The sequence below is a fragment of the Felis catus genome, chromosome E3, assembly GCF_018350175.1.
Source record: "Felis catus isolate Fca126 chromosome E3, F.catus_Fca126_mat1.0, whole genome shotgun sequence".
Lineage (NCBI taxonomy): Eukaryota > Metazoa > Chordata > Mammalia > Carnivora > Felidae > Felis > Felis catus.
Genome location: NC_058383.1, coordinates 8,355,776 through 8,372,652, shown reverse-complemented (window position 1 = coordinate 8,372,652; position 16,877 = coordinate 8,355,776). Strand labels below are relative to the sequence as shown.

At 56.7% G+C, this 16,877-nt stretch overlaps 1 protein-coding gene across 3 annotated transcripts in view; it reads right to left on the bottom strand.

Moving 5' to 3' along the window:
• COL26A1 (collagen type XXVI alpha 1 chain) overlaps positions 1 to 16,877 on the bottom strand; it is a 169,591-nt gene that overhangs the window by 14,936 nt on the left and 137,778 nt on the right. For all 3 annotated transcript variants that reach the window (XM_011290370.4, XM_011290368.4, XM_011290369.4), the window contains exons 4-5: positions 6,925 to 6,986; positions 319 to 475 (exon numbers count right to left, since the gene is read on the bottom strand). In XM_011290370.4, coding sequence (XP_011288672.1) covers positions 319 to 475; positions 6,925 to 6,986 — 219 coding nt within the window. The remainder of the gene's footprint in view (positions 1 to 318; positions 476 to 6,924; positions 6,987 to 16,877) is intronic.

Genomic DNA, 16,877 nt, shown 5'->3' with positions numbered 1-16,877 from the left:
GGCTCTGAGCCGTCAGCCCAGAGCCCGATGCGGGGCTCGAACTCACGGACCGCGAGATCGTGACCTGGCTGAAGTCGGACGCTTAACCGACTGCGCCACCCAGGCGCCCCAAGATCTTCCATTTTTCTAAGAGAAGCCAGAGATCCTGTTTTTCGTGTGAACCCCTCCCCCCCCGCCCCCCGCCTGCTTTTGAAAAGTTCGCTCGCTGTGTCGAAAGAGCAAGGAAGCGTGCTGGATCCAAAGGGCCTACTGTGTGACCTCGTGGTAGAGGCCCTGGGAGGCCGTGCTCAGGCCGCTTTGGCCGCAGGCCTCACTCACCGGCGGGGCCCGTGGGCCTTCTCCTTCGGGGCCCTGGGTGGGCGAGGGGGATGGCGTCAGGGAGGAAGTCCTCGTTCCAGGGTGGTGGGGTGCTCTGGGGGGCCGGCAGGTCATTGCCCGGGCCTGCCGGCTGCTCTGCCGTCTGCAGCAGGAGAACCTGGGGACAAGGGCAGAGGTCAGGACCCCCGCCAGGCCCGAGACACGCGTGTACGAGATATGTGTCCCCGGAGACATCACGCCCCTCGTGGGACTGCTGCTCCCCTTCTGGAATATTCTCCCACCCCTGCCCTCCTCCCCTTCCCATTTCCAGAGCCTGGACCCGGGGCTCAAGCAGGTTGCCACTGGGACACCTTCAGACTCCCTGAGCCTTGCTTCTGGAGCGGCCGTCACCGTGGTGAGAGACCAGTGGTCACCCCCCCCCCGCCCACTTCCCTGGCTCCTCCCAGGGCACTGGTCCCTCACACGGCCTGGCTTAGGGCACAGACAACGGATGGAGGTCTGTTGTGGAGGGAGGGAAGGAAGGAAGGAGGGAGGAAACTAGAGAAGAAAAAAAGAAAAAGAATGAGAAAGAAAAGGATATAGGGGCGGCGGCTCAGCTGGTTAAGCATCCGACTTCGGCTCAGGTCATGATCTCACGGTCCGTGAGTTTGAGCCCCGCGTTGGGCTCTGTGCTGACAGCTCAGAGCCTGGAGCCCGCTTCGGATTCTGTGTCTCCCCCTCTCTCTGCCCCTCCCCTGCTCATGCTCTGTCTCTCTCTCTCTCTCAAAAATAAATAAACATAACAAGAAAAAAAGAAAAGAATATAAATGGTCCTGGCTTGGGGCACGATTTTTAGTAGGGGCTCTAGAACAAAAGGCAGTGTGGAAAGCTGCCCGGTTCTCTCCCCTTGAGGGAGGTGGGGGTCAAACACTGCGAAGACCAGGGCCTGGGCAGCGACACTGCCTCCCTAATTCAAGTGAACTGGGAGCCAGGCCTCAGAGGCCCCAGCGAGTCCCTGCTGTCTCCAAAAGGCTCAGCAGGGGGCGCTGCGCACCAGGGATCTGAGCGAGCAGCAGGGCGGGTGCTGAGACCCAGAGTAGGCCCACCCCCAGAGAAGGGGTCCCAGGCCTGTCCCACAGAGTCGGCTTTCTGGTCCACCCACAGCGGCCCCCGAGTCTCTGCTCCCGGATCTGCCTGCAGGAGAGGAAGCCTGGTGTCTCTTGTTGCCTCCAGCCTTGGGAGCCAAACCCCGCATCCTGACGGATTCCCCGACTGCTGCTCCCACATCGGGCAGGGCCAGGGCCGGGGCGCCTGGCCGCCCCAACCCGCCACCCCGCCCCACCCCGCCCCACCCCACCCCACCCCACCTCCCGCCCCGTGCCCCTTGGCCTGCCCAGCCCTGGCTCCAGCCCTGGGTCTATGGTCCCAGGCTCTCTACCTACCCCCATCCCCTCCTGGGGCCTCCCTACATGGTAGGAGACGAGGACTTTGGGCAAAGAGAACTCTGGGGAGCCCCCCCCAAAGAAACCGCCAGTGGCCCCACGCTTCCCAAGCAGAGAGGCGCCCTTCTCGGCCTGCCCTGCTCCTCCTGGGCCTCACCAGCTTTGCTCCAGCTGCCCGGCACCACCCCAGGGTCCCTCCTGCCCTGAGCCCCCCCACCTCCATGCCCTCAGAGGGCCACCAGTGGCGGGCCACCCCGCCAGCCCTTCCCTTCACCCCTGCACGATCGCTTTGTATCAACAGCCACAGGTGGGAGCAGGGCCAGCAGGCCAGCCGGGGGGCAGGGGCCCTCCTGGCTCCTGGTCCCCAGAGCCCTGCACGGGTTAAGTGCCTCCCGATGGGGGTGGGGCTCAGGCCCTGCTGCCATGCGAGCTGGTTTGAATCCGGCTCTCCCACTAGGCGGCTGCTGTGTGAGCTTGTGCAAGTGTTGCGACCTCGGCGGCCCTCAGTTTTCCCGTCAGCAAAGCAGACACTGACCGTGTCAAGCACACTGGGCCCCAGCTCCTCCTGCTGCTGCTGGTGGGTCCCGGGGACAAAGAGCGGCCTTCACGGCACCCAGGCCTGGGCTGGGCTGAGGTTCTGGTGTGTGTGTGCGGTGGGGGGCGGGGGGTGACAAAGGGGCCCCTGAGCACTCCCTCCCACCAGTCCCACAGTGTCCCTGGGCCTGGGTGACAGTCTCTGAGGATCTAGGGAACAGAGTGGCACCCCGCACCAGGTCTCAGAGTCTCCATCTGTGTTGGGCCAGTGGGCAACCCCCAGGGCTACGTCTCCGGGCCCCTCCCCCTCTGGCCCTTCCAAGGCCCCAGGAGGCAGGAAGGGTCACCACGGCCCATCACAGGAGAGGTGGAAATAAAGGCTCAGAGATTGCAAGTGACTCGCCCAAGGTCACCCGGCAAGTAGGCTGGGCCCAGGGTCCCACGCAGTGCCCTGTCCACCTGTCCACAGCTTGGCCACGGCCTGGGCCTTGGCAGAACCTCATGGAAGCACCCACGAGGGGAGCAGCTGGCTATTATCACACAGCGGCCGGGGGTGGGGTGAAAGTCCATCCCTCCCCACGCCCCCCGGGCCCTGGGAGGGAAGTGGGATGGTTTCTGCCCAGCCACTGAGTGTCGCTGGGAAGCTGACCAGCCACGGCCGAGGCTGGGGGCTCTGGGGCAGCGGAGGAGTTGGGGGTCAGTGACACGTGATGGGGAGCCCAGGGGCAGGAGCACGGGTGAAGGCAGGAGTGGGTCCCCTGATTCCGGCCTGGCTCCCGGGACCGTGGGATCGTCACCAGTCAGACAGGGGCCCGGGAGAAGGTGGGTTTGGGGGGTGCAGGTGACCACACAGGGGGCCGGGCTGAACTGCAGTGTCTCTGGGGGACCTCAAGATAGACATACTTCCAGGGAGTCCTCAGGAGCAACAGGGGGCTGGGGGCAGCCAGGGTTCCTGGGAGGGCACCCTCCCTGGGCTCCTGGGATCAGGCCTACGTGTTCCCCTTCGCCAGCAGGGCTCTGGACCCACCCCCAGGGGACCTGCCACCTGCAGCCTCGCCCCCTCCCAAAAGGCCCCCCTCACTTCTTCGTTGGGCACCTCCCACGCCTGGCCGTGGCCGGCCTCCTGGAGAAACCGATCCCACCCGGGCGGACGACCTCACCAGGGCAGGCAGCAGTGGGCATGGAGACCTGACCCGAGAAAACTAGAGTGCAGCCAGACTTGGAGGGCAGTGGCTCCGATGACATCATTGTGGCCTGGTTGACTGGGCGGGAGGCTGCCCTCCTGCACCGGGGACCGGCTAACTCCGAGGCTTCTGACCCTCACACGGGGGAATCCTCTCGGGCTCCCTCCCACACCATGCGGCCCGTGGAGTCTAAACTGAGGGGGAGGAGAAGAAGGAAGTCAGGAGACTTCTTCCTCCTGGCCTTCCACCCCGCCAGGAAAAGAGGGTGGCAGGCGTCCCAGATCAGCTCCTAGGTCTGGACCTTCTGGGAACTCAGGCACTTGCAGCGAGTGAAGAGGGAGCAGACCTGATGGCTGCCGGACATGAGAGCCCCCTATTGTGTACCTGTGGGTGTGCCCCAGAGGAGGAATCATGATCAGCCAGGTACTTATTTCCCCAACTCTCTTGCAACTAGGAGGCAGGCATACAGCCTGGTGCTGGTCGACGAGACAGAAGAGCCCATTAGGGTGCTTTGCCTTATCCTCTACATCCTGCCTCTGAACATGGTATGAGGATGCGATGCCTTGAGCTGCAGCAGCCACTTTGTAACCATGAGGCACTAACCACGAGGACAAAAGCCAATCCGCTAAGGAGGTGGAGGGGAAGGCTGTGAAGAGCTTGAGTTCTTAAGCCACCAAACCAATCCCAAGACCACCTACTGCTGGACTTCTTGTTGAACAAACAATAAATGTCTTTAAAGAATAACGTGCCGCTGGCTGGGTTTCTGTTACTTATAGCTGAGCACATCCCTCTGAGACACCAAAGCAGGCTACCTGTCTGAAGGGGCAGCAGCCACAGTTTCCAGGCCTCTGGGTTGCCGCTCTCTTATGCCAGCCGTCTGGCTTCTGGCTCCCCACCTGGGCTTCGCCTGCCTGGCTCTCACCGGCCAGACCACAGCCACCGATCCTGCCCCCTGTCGTCTCTGAGCCCAGCAGGCTCACCTGGCCTCAGCAGGGCTGTCCCGGCAGTGCGGCCAGCTTCCATCCCCCTCCCTCTCCAGGCCGCCACCTCTCAGGGCCCTCAGACCTGAGCCCACTCAGGGGCTCTGTTTCCCCAGGGGACACTCAGGCATGTAGCAGGCAGGTGAACAGCTAGAAGGTGACCCAGATAACGCACAGACACTGAGACCCGAATCGCCCATCCCTGAGCTGGGAATCCAGAAGGAGGGCGGTGGCAGCTGCCTCTTCGCACTCCCCAGATGCCGACCACGTCCCCCTCTCCTCTCCAAAGCTCACCCCTGTACCCCCTCCCCCAGAACAACCCGGTGAGGGTGGGGGGTGGGCGGGCCAGCGACTCCCGATCCATTTCACAGGACAGTGGACGGAGGCCCGGAGCTGGGCAGGGACCCGGTGAGGCAGAGCCATTCCTGGGCAGGCACGCGACCCCCCCCAACACCAGGGTCTGCAGAGGGGTCACGACCCTCACCTCGGAGCCCCCTCGTGGCCTGCTGTTGTGGCCGGGCGATGTGTCAGGGCGGGAGGACAGGGAGCAATTGCTCTCGGAGGGAGGGCCAGGGCCAGCTGGGCAGAGGACGGCTAGCCCTGTGCCATTCTGCCCCCAGGGCTGTGACTTGTAACACCCCGAGGTGCCGGGCTGGGGCCAGGGCGGGCTGTCGGCCAATACTCTGCCAAACCACTCAGAAGCTTCAGGTGCTGGAAAATGTCCGTCAGGCCCGCTGGTTTGAGGACCCCTCCTCTTTGTAAAATCTCGGGGGCCAGACGTTCGCCCCGGGGTTTTCCCCAGCACCCCCACCCTCCCGGGGCTTCCCCAGCCCCAGCCTGGCCCACGTGACAACATCTGTTCCCTGATGGCCTCCACCCCACCCTCATGGAGCCACTGACCCCAAGGAGGGTACAAGGTCCCCTAGTCCCCCCATGTCCAGGGAGCTGCCGGGAGCCCGGGGAGAGTCACCCAGCTGCCGGTGACAGTCCCACTCATGTCTGACTCCGGGTGACGGTCATCCGCAGCCCCGTCTCGCCGGGCAGGGGCCCCCACGGCCAGGCTTTCAGGGCAAGAGGCAGGGCCAGAGGGGGATGCGAGGGCTGTGTGTGTGTCTGTGTGTGTTCTCGTGTGTTTGTGCGTCTGCTGCGAAGACCTGCTAGGCAGGCTCTTCTGGGAGGGGCCCGACCTTTGGGCCTGCTCTGTGGCCCTGCCACACTCGGCCCGCCCCAGTGCTCTGTCCCCACCCTGGCTGCCCTCACACCCGCCTCCTACACCGGGACCCTCCTTCTTGGGCCGGGCCACCCCGGCAGCCCCAGGCCCCAGGAGGCTCCTCAGATATGTGAAGGTACAGCAGCCTCGTCCCCCAGCAGCCACCCTGGGACAAAAAGGAGAATGGGGCTCGTCCCCAGTCGGGACTCGGCCCGCAGTCCCCAGCTATGGCTTCTTCCTGCAGGCACGGGAGACCCGAGACTCGCCGCTGGGGCTTTCTCGGGCCACAGGAACAATGCCAGCAGGCCGGTGAGGCAGGGGACATGAGGTGACGGTGGAGATAGCCCGGCAGAAGCGTCTCCCACGGAGGGATGGTAGACACCGCCAGCTGCCTCGTCCCCTGGCAGACTCTGTCCCAGGCACTGTCTCTCAGAGGGGCCAGATGGACAGGGTCCCCCGGTGTCCACCCGGGGAACCCGCCTGTTGCCACACCTGTGCCTCACACGTCCTCCCTTCCCCAGAGCTGCCTCGGGCTACTCCCAAATAAATTACCTTTTCCTCTTCTTTTCTTTCTTTTTTTCTTTTTAAAAGTGTATTTATTTACTTTGAGAGAGAGACAGAGAGACAGAGAGCACAAGCAGGGGAGAGGCAGAGAGAAAGAGGCAGAGAGAGAATCTCAAGCAGGCTCCACACTGAGCGCAGAGCCCGACGTGGGGCTCGATCCCGCGAACCGGGAGACCGTGACCTGAGCCGAAATCGAGAGTCAGACACTTAACTGAATGAGCCACCCAGGCGCCCCTAAATTAACTCATTCTTTATTCGGTCCTTCTGCCTCTGGGGTGACCCGCTCCACCCTGACATAGGCGGGGCGAGAGCTGGCTGGTGCCAGGCAGCTCCTCCTCCATCGGCTTGTCTGTGCCCAGACGTGTGCCAGGCGGGGAGAGGAGGAGCCAGAACGGGGGGCAGCAGCCTCTGGGGGGACAGGGCTCCCTCCTTTTTCCACTGAGGGGTCGGCTTCTAGATATCCAGCCCCGCCAGCCACTGAGGCCCACACCCAGACCAGCCTGCTGTCCGGGACCAGATCTCTTGCTTTCCCTGCTCCCCTCCCCCACACCAGGAGGCAGCCCAGAGTAGACCACCCAGAACCGCTGAGGCCCCAGCAGCACCCGACCCCTGGGACCAGGCTGCTCAGGGCCGGGCTTTCCCCAGTCACACCCTGCAGGAACCTGATCCACAACCCTCGCGCACACACCCGCCAGCTCCCCAGGCCGTCTGACCTTGGCCTCCAGCGTGGTTAGCCTCTCACTCATGTCGCTGAGCCGGGTACAGTTCATGCATTCTGAAAGAGAAAGGTGAGAATGGAGTGTAGACCCTGGGCTGAGAGCAGCCAGCCACCAGGATAGCCTCTGGGCAGGTGGGGAGCTCGCCGATCGGTTTGCCTGGCAAACTCTTACCCGTCCTTCGGGGCCTTATCCTCAGCGCCCCCTCCTCCATGCAGCCTGTCTGATCTGGCTGTAAGAATAGAATGTGCAAAAGGGCGTCATGGGGGACAGTGATGCCAATCTGGGGTGGGGGCGGTGGTGGTCAGGGAGGACCTCCTGGAAGCAGCAGCATCTAAGGCGGGGCCTAAGGGTTGCACAATGACTGGGCAGGTGAGGGAAGAGGGCTGAGGTCTGCAGACAGGCAAGGAAAGAGAAGGGTCTGGCAGCAACCTGGCCGACCCTCTCCCCCCCCCCACCCCACCTCTTCCCCCCCCAGTCTGGAGCGGTAGGCTGGCCCGAGCGGAGGAGGCCTGGCAGAAGGAGCTCTGGGCAGCGTCCTGAGGCCGGGGGCAGCTGTGGGAGGGGGTCAAAGTCAAGGTCAGATTTGCATTTTTGAAAAACTCATTCTGGCAACAGAGTGTACAATGGGTGGGCGTGGGAGGGGCTGGAAGCCGGAAGGCCAATTAGGAGACCACTAACGGCTAACCCCCCAGGCACACATCTCCCTGGGCTATAATTACCTATTTATGTCTGTCTGCCCCAGGAACCGAGCTCTTTAAAGAGGAAATAGATGGTTCAAAGCTGTTCTCAAGAGCTTTTATGGCCCCAGAAATCAAGGGATGCCTAAATCTCTCACTCGGTTCAAAGCCTGACCTTCCTGGAACCTCATTCAGGATGAACAGACACGCCGACGCACAAGAGGTTTGAGGGTAACTCATTAGGTCCCACTTGGTGTGCTGGGGCTGTCAGAGGCCCCGTGGCCACGGTGAGGCCTGAAGCTCACCGGCAGCGTCTGTACCTGCCCCCCACTGGTCTCCCCTGTCCTTGGAGAGGCCCCCAACGTCATCTCTGGAAGCAGATCACCTCACTAATGTTCCTCGTTCAGTGGTGATTGCTCGGCGAGGCATGTGGGGGACGGCCAGGGGTCTCAGGACCATGGTACGGGCTGTGTCCTCCCCAGGGGTGCCCGGCCTCAGGGCAAGGGGGGTTGACACTGGCGGTGTGCTCACCAGCCCTGGCTCGGTTTACAAGATGAATTATGTGGGCTCGGAGAGGCCCTGCTCACCCTCCTTCCCCTCCCCGGCTCCCCTGGGCTGGGCTCAGTCAGTGGTTTATAAGCATTTTTTAGGAACAGAACTCTTTTTTTCCCCCTCAATAAAACCGTGTCGGTAACCCTGATACCTAAAACAGATTAGAGACTGAGGTATAAACACTGAAACTTTCAAACAACTAGAAGAATGTACAGTGACGTGGCTGGGAGGGGGTAGGACTTCACGAAGGACCAGTGAGGGACGAAGAGGTTTTCTGCTGAAACATGGGAGTTTTCTGCTGGACCCCCCCCCCATGCTTCCCCCTAGTTTCTCCCAGGAAAGGGTGGTGAAGAAACAAAAGGGTACAGGGGGGCCTGGGTGGCTCAGTCGGTTAAGCGACCTTGATTTCGGCTCAGGTCATGATCTCACGGTGCCTGAGATGGAGCCCGGGGTCAGGCTCTGCGCTCACAGCATGGAGCCTGCTTGGGATTCTCTCTCTCCCTCTCTCCCTGCCCCTCCCTTGCTCATACTCTCTCTCTCTCTCTCTCTCTATCTCTCTCTCAAAATAAATAAGTAAATTTTAAAAAGAAAGCAAGGAAAATGTATAAACCACGAAGCTAAGAGAAGGGCAGGGGAGAATGCTCGGCGGATGATGCCAGTAAATGAAATGCAGCCAGGAGCCCAGGCCCACGTGGGAAGAGGGCGTCAGAGCCTCCAGGAGGCTGGAAGGCTGTCCTGGCTGGAAGGCCAGGCAGAGGAGGTGAGGGATCCTCTCTGGGGACAGGGACGGGTCTCAGAGGAAAAGCCACAGACGCCCCGGGTGAAATGGCAGGGTCCCCAGAAGCCCCCAGTCTGCAAGGCCAAACTGCACACACAGAGAGTGTGTGAAAGCCCTGGGGGCTTTCAACGCCTCCCTCCTGAAAACAGGCAGGGTTCCTGGGCCTTAAAAGAAGGCTTTAATGGAAAGACAGAGACCAAAACAAAGAGGGTCCCATCCGTCCACCCGCTGAGCTAATTCCACCTATCTACCCACCCCCCACCCACCTGCCTTACCCCCCACCCGCACCTCCCTAACCATTGCCTCCTCCCCCTGGGGCCCCTGTTAATACTGATGAGGTGGGTGGCTGGGGGGTAAGAAGGAGGAGGCCTGCCCTCAGGGCAAAGGCCCGAGAACCCTCCCCAGCAGTTGTGTCTTCCCGGGCAGCAGGCACGGACTCTGGAGAGTGTGAAGAAGTGACTTTTCTGCCTGAGCCCCGGACCTCTGCCATGGCCAGGAGGGCCCCACCCCACCCTGGGGGCCAGTGGGAAGGGCAGGAGGCCTGACGGAAGCTGGGGAGCCCCAGCCTGGCCCAGTGAACATTCCTGAGGCCTTTAGGGGTTTAGGGGCCGTGAACACAGCATTTCCAGGGTCTGAGGCAACACAGGGGATTCTCTGCAAGGGGTAAGAGCTGTGGAGGGAGGGGCGAGCCTCAGGCTCTCACAGGAACCTATTTCTGGAAAGTGTGCTGGGCCCAGGCCCAGTTTGCTCTGGCACTGGGCACCCCGCTTGGCAGGTGAGGTGCGGCTTGGCCGTCAGCGGGCACAGGGGGTCTGGTTCCCCAGCCGCAGAGAGGCCCAGGAGGCCCAGCCAGCGGGGCAGGGGTGAGGCTGCCAGCTCGGCCTCCCGGTGCCACCTGCCTGGGCAGGCGCTGAGGCCTGGTGGGTTTTATGGTTTCCTTGGCATTCTGTCATCGACAAGCAATTACATTATGTTTGTTTCAACTTTTCTAACTATTCACGGGAGCCGTGGGAAGGCGGAGAGGGCACTGAGGGTGCTGAGCGCCTCGGTGAGGGGACCAGGCCCCGTCCACTGGCCCTGGGCCTCGGTTGCCCCACACTCAGATGAAAACTTTGACTTCCTGAGATTCCGAGAGTCCCCACGTTCCCAGCCCCCTTCCTAGCACACACAGGCCCACGAGTGCCCGGGGGCCACCGCATATTTTCTGGTGTCTAGGATGCAGGAAAGTGTGTCAGGAACTCTGATGCCAATATGTGGGCATCCGAAGTGTAGATGTGCCAAACAAACCAGTCTGTGTGTGTGTGTGTGTGTGTGTGTGTGTGTGAGAGAGAGAGAGAGAGAGAGAATGAGAGGGACTCACTCCTTGGTGTGGTCAGTGGAAAGACTGTGGAAACTCACTGTGAGGCTGGAGAAGCCCTTATGTGACCTCTCCGCACCTCAGTTTTCTCATCTGTAAAAGGGGTTTGTATTGGATCAGCTCTAAGGACTTCAGGATCCTGGACTCTTTGCTGCTGCCACCCGTGCCCTTGCCCTTGGGCTGTCACTGCCGGGCTCTGCCCACCCACTGTCAATCTACCTGCCACTTGCCTTCAGTCAGCACGGCTGGTGATGGCTCTGTATCCAGAATTCAGGACCCAGTTCCTGAGAGAAGCTGACTCCCCAGGCCAAGAGGACCCTCGCCGACGGCAGAAAAGTCTAGAGGCCGAGTGAGACCACTGTGAGGCTTGGGCCATAAGACCTTGACAGGGGGAGCCAGGGCACACGGGTGGTCCTGTCCCCAGACACCCAGCTCCCTCTGTGAGATGGATCCACAAGCAGCGGGCATGTGCAGGGTGGATGTCACCAGAAGGCCAACCCAAGCAGGCCCAGCTGGAAGAGATTCCTAAAATCCCCCTGGAGACCTTGGACTCCAGCCAAAACTCCTAAGCCCAGTTAGGAGAAGAAAGCTCCCAGGAGGTCAATGGGGTCAGATGCTGTGGGGACAGAGGGTGGAGCTGGCCAGGTGTGTTCACAGAGAACCACAGGAACACAGAGGTCCTAAGTGGCCTCAGTTTCCCCAATGTGACAAGAGCTGGGCTGGGCCCAGCACAGAAAGGACTGGCACCTTTCTATCTTACTACATATCCGGTCAGCCCTGATCTACCCAAGAGTTCAGCCTTGGGTCACACATTCTTTTAGTGCCTCCCTCCTCCCCATTGGAGCCTTGAAGGGTGTGAAGGACCTTCCTCTACTGGTGAGACTTTGGTCACCTCACTCTCTGCTGGAAACTGTTATGGGGGGGTGGGGAGAGAAATCTTGTCTTGACTAGGTCCTGGTTTCTTTTGCCTTTTAATTCACTACCACGCCCCCAGCCAGGCCATGCACCCATCAGGCCACGCCCTCTCTGGCTAGGCCACACCCCTCCAGCTAGGCCCCTCCAACCAGAGAGAAGAGGTGGATGTGCAGTGACTTTGGGCCCTGTGCAAACTCCTGCAGTAAAGCCCATGAGAAGATGGATTTGTCCACCTGTGGGGTTCAGCTCCCGGTGTGTGACTATTAAATATGCACAGAGAGCCTCTAATGCAAAAGACAAAGACCAAAACAATAAACAAGAAAAAAGAAAACTCAGAAAACAGAGACAATGAGTGGACAGAAAAAAACTTCAAAAACACAGCAAAATTCCAATATTCTTAGAGAGAGATGAGAAGATACCACATCCCCGAAACAACAGGAAGTTATTTACAAAGAACCTTCAAAACACAAAAATGCATCTGTAGAAATGGAAAAAAAAAATAGCTGATGTAAAATATTCAGTGAAAGGATTAGGAGATAAGGAGATTTTCTAGAAAGTTGCAAAACGAGGGCTATGAAAGATGGGAGAGAAGAGATAAGAAAATTAGAGGATCAATCCAGAAGGTCTAATAACTAACTGGAGGTTCTAGAGAAACAAAATGGAGAAAAGAGTAAAAGAAATGATCCCAAAAGACACCTAAAACTGACTGATATAAACTTTCAAATTGAAAGAACATGTGAAATGCCAGATTGAAAAAAAAAAAAAAAGAAAACAAAAACCCAACTCTTACCAAAAAGCACATTGTCACAAAAGCTCAGAATCCCAGAAAGAAAATTTAAAAGCTTCCAAGATAAAATGAGGCCTCCAGGAAATGTCCAGAATCAATATGGCATTGGACTTCTGGACAGTAACAGCAGAAGCTGGGAGATAGGGGTATTCTTTTGAGAGAGTACAGTTTCTGGCTAAGATTCTATACCCAGCTCAACTATCTCTCAAGTTTTGAGAGTAAAATGAAGCATGTGTAGACATGCATGGCCTCAAAACATTGACATTCTATGTACCTCTTCTCAGAAAGGTGCTGAAGGATGTACTGTACCAAAACAGAGTAAGCTAGAGAAAAGAAGTCACAAAACGGGGATACCAAAGGCAAGGAGTTCAGCAACAAAGGGACAGGAGATGGGAAATAAAGGCATGTCACCTGGTGACAGCAAACAGCACAACCTGACCACATTAGACCCGGAGACAGAGGGCTTCTAGAAAGGGAAGAGCCCCTGATGTATGTGCGCTTGAGGGAGAATTAAACTTCTTTTGGAAAATTTGGGGTGAATTAATGATATGCCAAGGGATACATCTATGGCATGGCTTAGAAAACTAGGCAAACAAACAAAAAAATGAATCACTAACTCCAGGAAAAGAAGTCTAAAGGAAGGAGATGCAGCTTGGTATATTACCTGAGATCAGCTGTGAATATTACTTCCTTTGTTATACAATGCTAGTCATTCATTGTCTACTGATCTAACCCAAAGTGTGGTACAATTACTTGGGAGGAGGAGGAAAAGACACAGAGGATGGGTCAGAGATGGAAAAAAAAAAAAAAAAAGCACCAGAATCTCCCACAGGACAGAATCAACAGAGAATCTCTAAGTTTAAAAACCAACAGAAGTAACAACATATAAATGTCAGTTAGCCTATGGAGGTAAGGCCTCCTACCCCCAAAAAGCTGGACTATAGGGGAAAAAAATGGGAGGTGAGGAGGGGTACAGGGGACTGCTCTTTTTTTTTAACGTTTTCTTTATTTTGAGAGAGAGAGAAAGAGAGAGAGAGCACGAGCAGGGGAGGGGCAGAGAGAGAGGGAGACAGGATCCAAAGCAGGCTCCAGGCTCTGAGCTGTCAGCACAGAGCCTGACGCGGGGCTCAAACTCACGAACTGTGAGATCATGACCTGGGCTGAAGTCAGACACTTAACCATCTGAGCTACCCAGGTGCCCTGGGACTGCTCTTTTTTAACTGCAAGCCTTGAAGGACACCTGCCTTTTTAAAACAATATACATACTTAATACAAATGCTATAATTCAAATGTTAACTGGGTAAGAACATGACACATGGTCAGGATGCTATGTAAAAAATGACAACATTGGATCTGTTTTCTGCTTATAATCACATAAAAGATGGACAGCCAAGAAACGGAACCTGGAAAAATAAACACAGTTGCAGTGGCAGGATTATGGGTGAGTTTTGCCCATGTTTTTGGAAATTTTCCCATTGATGTTCTATAGTTTGGGCTCAGTTTCCTGATCTAACAGCGAGATCAATCATCCCGACCTCATGGGGGCTCCTGTGTAGGGTAAGAGAACTGAGCCGGAGAGCGGTGCCCGCCCTGCCCCGGGCCCTCTGTCCTAGGTCCAGAGATGCACAGCCAGCTTCCAACAGTGGCTCCCAGGGACTGATTGGCATCTGGGTCGTTGGCTTTTCCACCTTCACCAGCCCTGAGCCCCTGGCTTGGCGACCTCTCCCTCTGGGGCCGCCACCAGGTGGGGCCAGTGACCTCTGGGTCTGCTCTGCACGAGGCCAGCTCTCGTCCCACATGTTAGCAAGCACATAGTAGGCTTTTAATAGACACCCGTGGAATAAATGACACAGATAGCCCTTGGGGGCCATTTGTTTGTAGCTCTTAGTGTTCTGAACGGAGCGGGAGCAGATGCTGAGAATCATTTACAGGCAGAGGGACCAAGGCCTAGATCGTGGCTTCATGGCAGAGGAGACACTCTTGGCCCCCAGGGCTCCTCCCTCGGTTCCCTGGGGAAAGTTCCCGCATTAGGAGAAGCCATTTGCACGTGTCTTGATTGTGAAGAAGTTAGAGACCTGGCTCCACGGCTAAGCCAACACCTTTGCAAAGTCATTGGACCTTGGCACCTGTTTCCTCCTCAGTAAAACGGGCAAGATCATCTCTCCCTGACCCACTGACCCACCCCTGAGAATCGCCATGAGCCTCAGAAGAGATGGCCTTGAACACACGCTACAAAGTCTGGTAGGGGAATGGCCCGGAAGCTCATATATCTGATCTGGGCACGACTAGATCCCCCCCACACCATGGCCCCTTAGGATTAGCGGCTTGAAACTTACTGGCCGAGGGCGGATGGAGGCCTGGGGTGGTGCATTTTATGTGTCAACCTGGCAAGAGTCTTGTGCCATTGCTTGGCCAAACACTAGTGTAGATGTTGCTGTGAGGTATTTGGCAGATGCGTTTAACATCTACAATCAGGTGCCTTTAAGTAAAAGAGGTTACCTTGGATAACATGGGTGGGCCTCATCCAATCAGTTGAAGGCCTTAAAAGCAAAAAGTGAGGTTTCCCAGAGAAGAAGGAATTTTGCCTCAAGACTATAGCAGCAAACCCTTGTCTGAGTTTTCACAGCGTGTTGGCCTGTCCTAAAAATTTCACACTTGCCAACCCCTATAATTGCATAAGCCAACTCCTTCATATAGATGATAAATTATAGATCTAAAGAGATACATATATAGTTATATAGATACACACACACACACACACACACACACACACGTCCTACTGATTGTTTCTCTGGAGAACGCAACTGATTCAAGGTGCAACCTGCAGACAAGTCCTAAACAGACTCATCAACCAGGAAAGAATCTTCTGGACTTTTAAGAGTGTTCCATGATTCAGCTCCAGCTGCCTTACAGACATTGTTGTCAGACTCAGCAAATAGAAACACAATAATGTATCTGGCAACCTTACTTAGTATTTTGTCTTTCTACAGACACACCGAGGTCTCTGTGATAAGGACCCAGGGACAAGTGGCCTCTCCTTCAAAGCTCTCTGGACACATAAGCAACCACTGTCCATCTGTGTGCCTCTCCTATGTGAGGCAGGGCCAACCCCAGCCAGGGGACATCAAGAGGGCTTCCTAAGGAGGTGGCCCTGAGCCCTGACTACTGCTGGTGAGACAAGCAGGACTCGCTCTGGGTCTGGCCCTGGACTAAGCCTTTTAAACCCATTTTCTTTCTGTGGGAGCCTCTCACCAACCCTGAGGCAGACACTAGATTGCTATCCCCATTTTGCAGATGGGAAAAGTGAGACAAATTTGAGCTGGGCTGGGTGTTGGAGAGCTCTCAGCCCCCAACTCGTCACCTTTCCAAGGTCCCGCCTGGCCTTCCGCCAGCCAAAACCGACCTCCTCCAGATCCCTGGCTTCGGCTCCTGTAACAGGTAGGAATCTAATTTGCCACGAGGGTAGGAGATGGGGGTCAGGAGTGGACGGAACAAGCCAGCTGCAGGCTGGAGCCCCTGAGTCTACCAAGGGTTCCCAGGGTGCTCTGAGGTCAGCCCCGGGGGGAACAGAGAGGCCCCGGTAGGACCTGAAAAGGAAATCACCTTTTCAAGTTAACTTCTGGAGAGCCGCTTGTCCAGGTAATCACAGACACATTGGATTTCTCTAAGCCACATACCCCAAAAGGAAGGGCGGAGAGGGCGAGGCCAGGCGGAAGGGGAGACCCGCCCTGTGCTTCCTCTATTCCTTCCCAACACATCCCAGAATAATGAGCCCCATCAGGGGTCAGGAAGCCTGCTGGTCGGCCAGGGCTGTGGCTGCATGCCAGACCCAGCCCTGGGGCTCACGGACAGGACAGAATAATTAAATTCCGTCCTTTTGTATATGAGGGATCACACAGAAGGCAACATTTTTCAGGAACTTCTGCCAAGACTTTTATTGAAGAGTAATTGAGTTCCTTTTTGGAGACGGGCAGCCTCACATGGGTGTCTTCATGGTAGAAACACAAATCCCCAAAGGGCCAACTGCACTGAAGCTTCTCAAAGCACAATGGTAGCCAGTCACCTCCTCCCCGTGGGCACCCACGTTAGCAGCCCCTGGACCGCAGAACTTTCTGGCAATGTTCAGAATCACCCCATGGGCAAAAGGGACAATGCTGGTAAGTGAAACTGATTCACCAGTGTTGACCAGGCACCTACTGGCTGAGAGAAAGAAATGCCCGGGCATAGTGCCCTCCATTTGCGAGTGAAAAGGAGGAGATTCAGAGAGGTTCAGCAGTGTGCTCAAGGTCACACAGCTTGTCAGTTAAAGACCAAAATTAGAACCCAGGGCTTCCCTTCTCTTGAGGCCATGGTGGGCTGGGCTATGTGCCCCGGCTGGGGCAGCAACTCTCAATGGATGTGCAGACAGTGCCTGGACCCTGGCTAAGCATGGACAAAGTCTGTGACTTCTGTACCTCACCATGGCCCTAGAGACTTTGCTGACCAGGCTGGGCAAATCTGTCTTCCATTCTCTCTACCTCCACATCCAGCCCAGAATTCAACGACAGTGGGTCTTGACCTTGAACCATGTGGACCATGGCTGACCACACCCTAGAGCATCTTCCCCCCAACAAAATCTGAGGAGGAATGATTAGAATTATTAAGTTATTTTAGCAAGGTCACTGGAATAAAAAGACAGTTTACAAAAATCAACCGTATTTCTATCTACTGGCAATAAACACACAGAAAGTGAAACTTTAAAATGATAATGTTCACCAAAATATCATGCAGTTATCAAATTATCTAGAAATAAATCTACTGAAAACTCCAGAACATCACTGAGAAATTAAAGAAGAACTAAAGAAATGGAAAGATATACTATGTTCATGGATCGGAAGACCT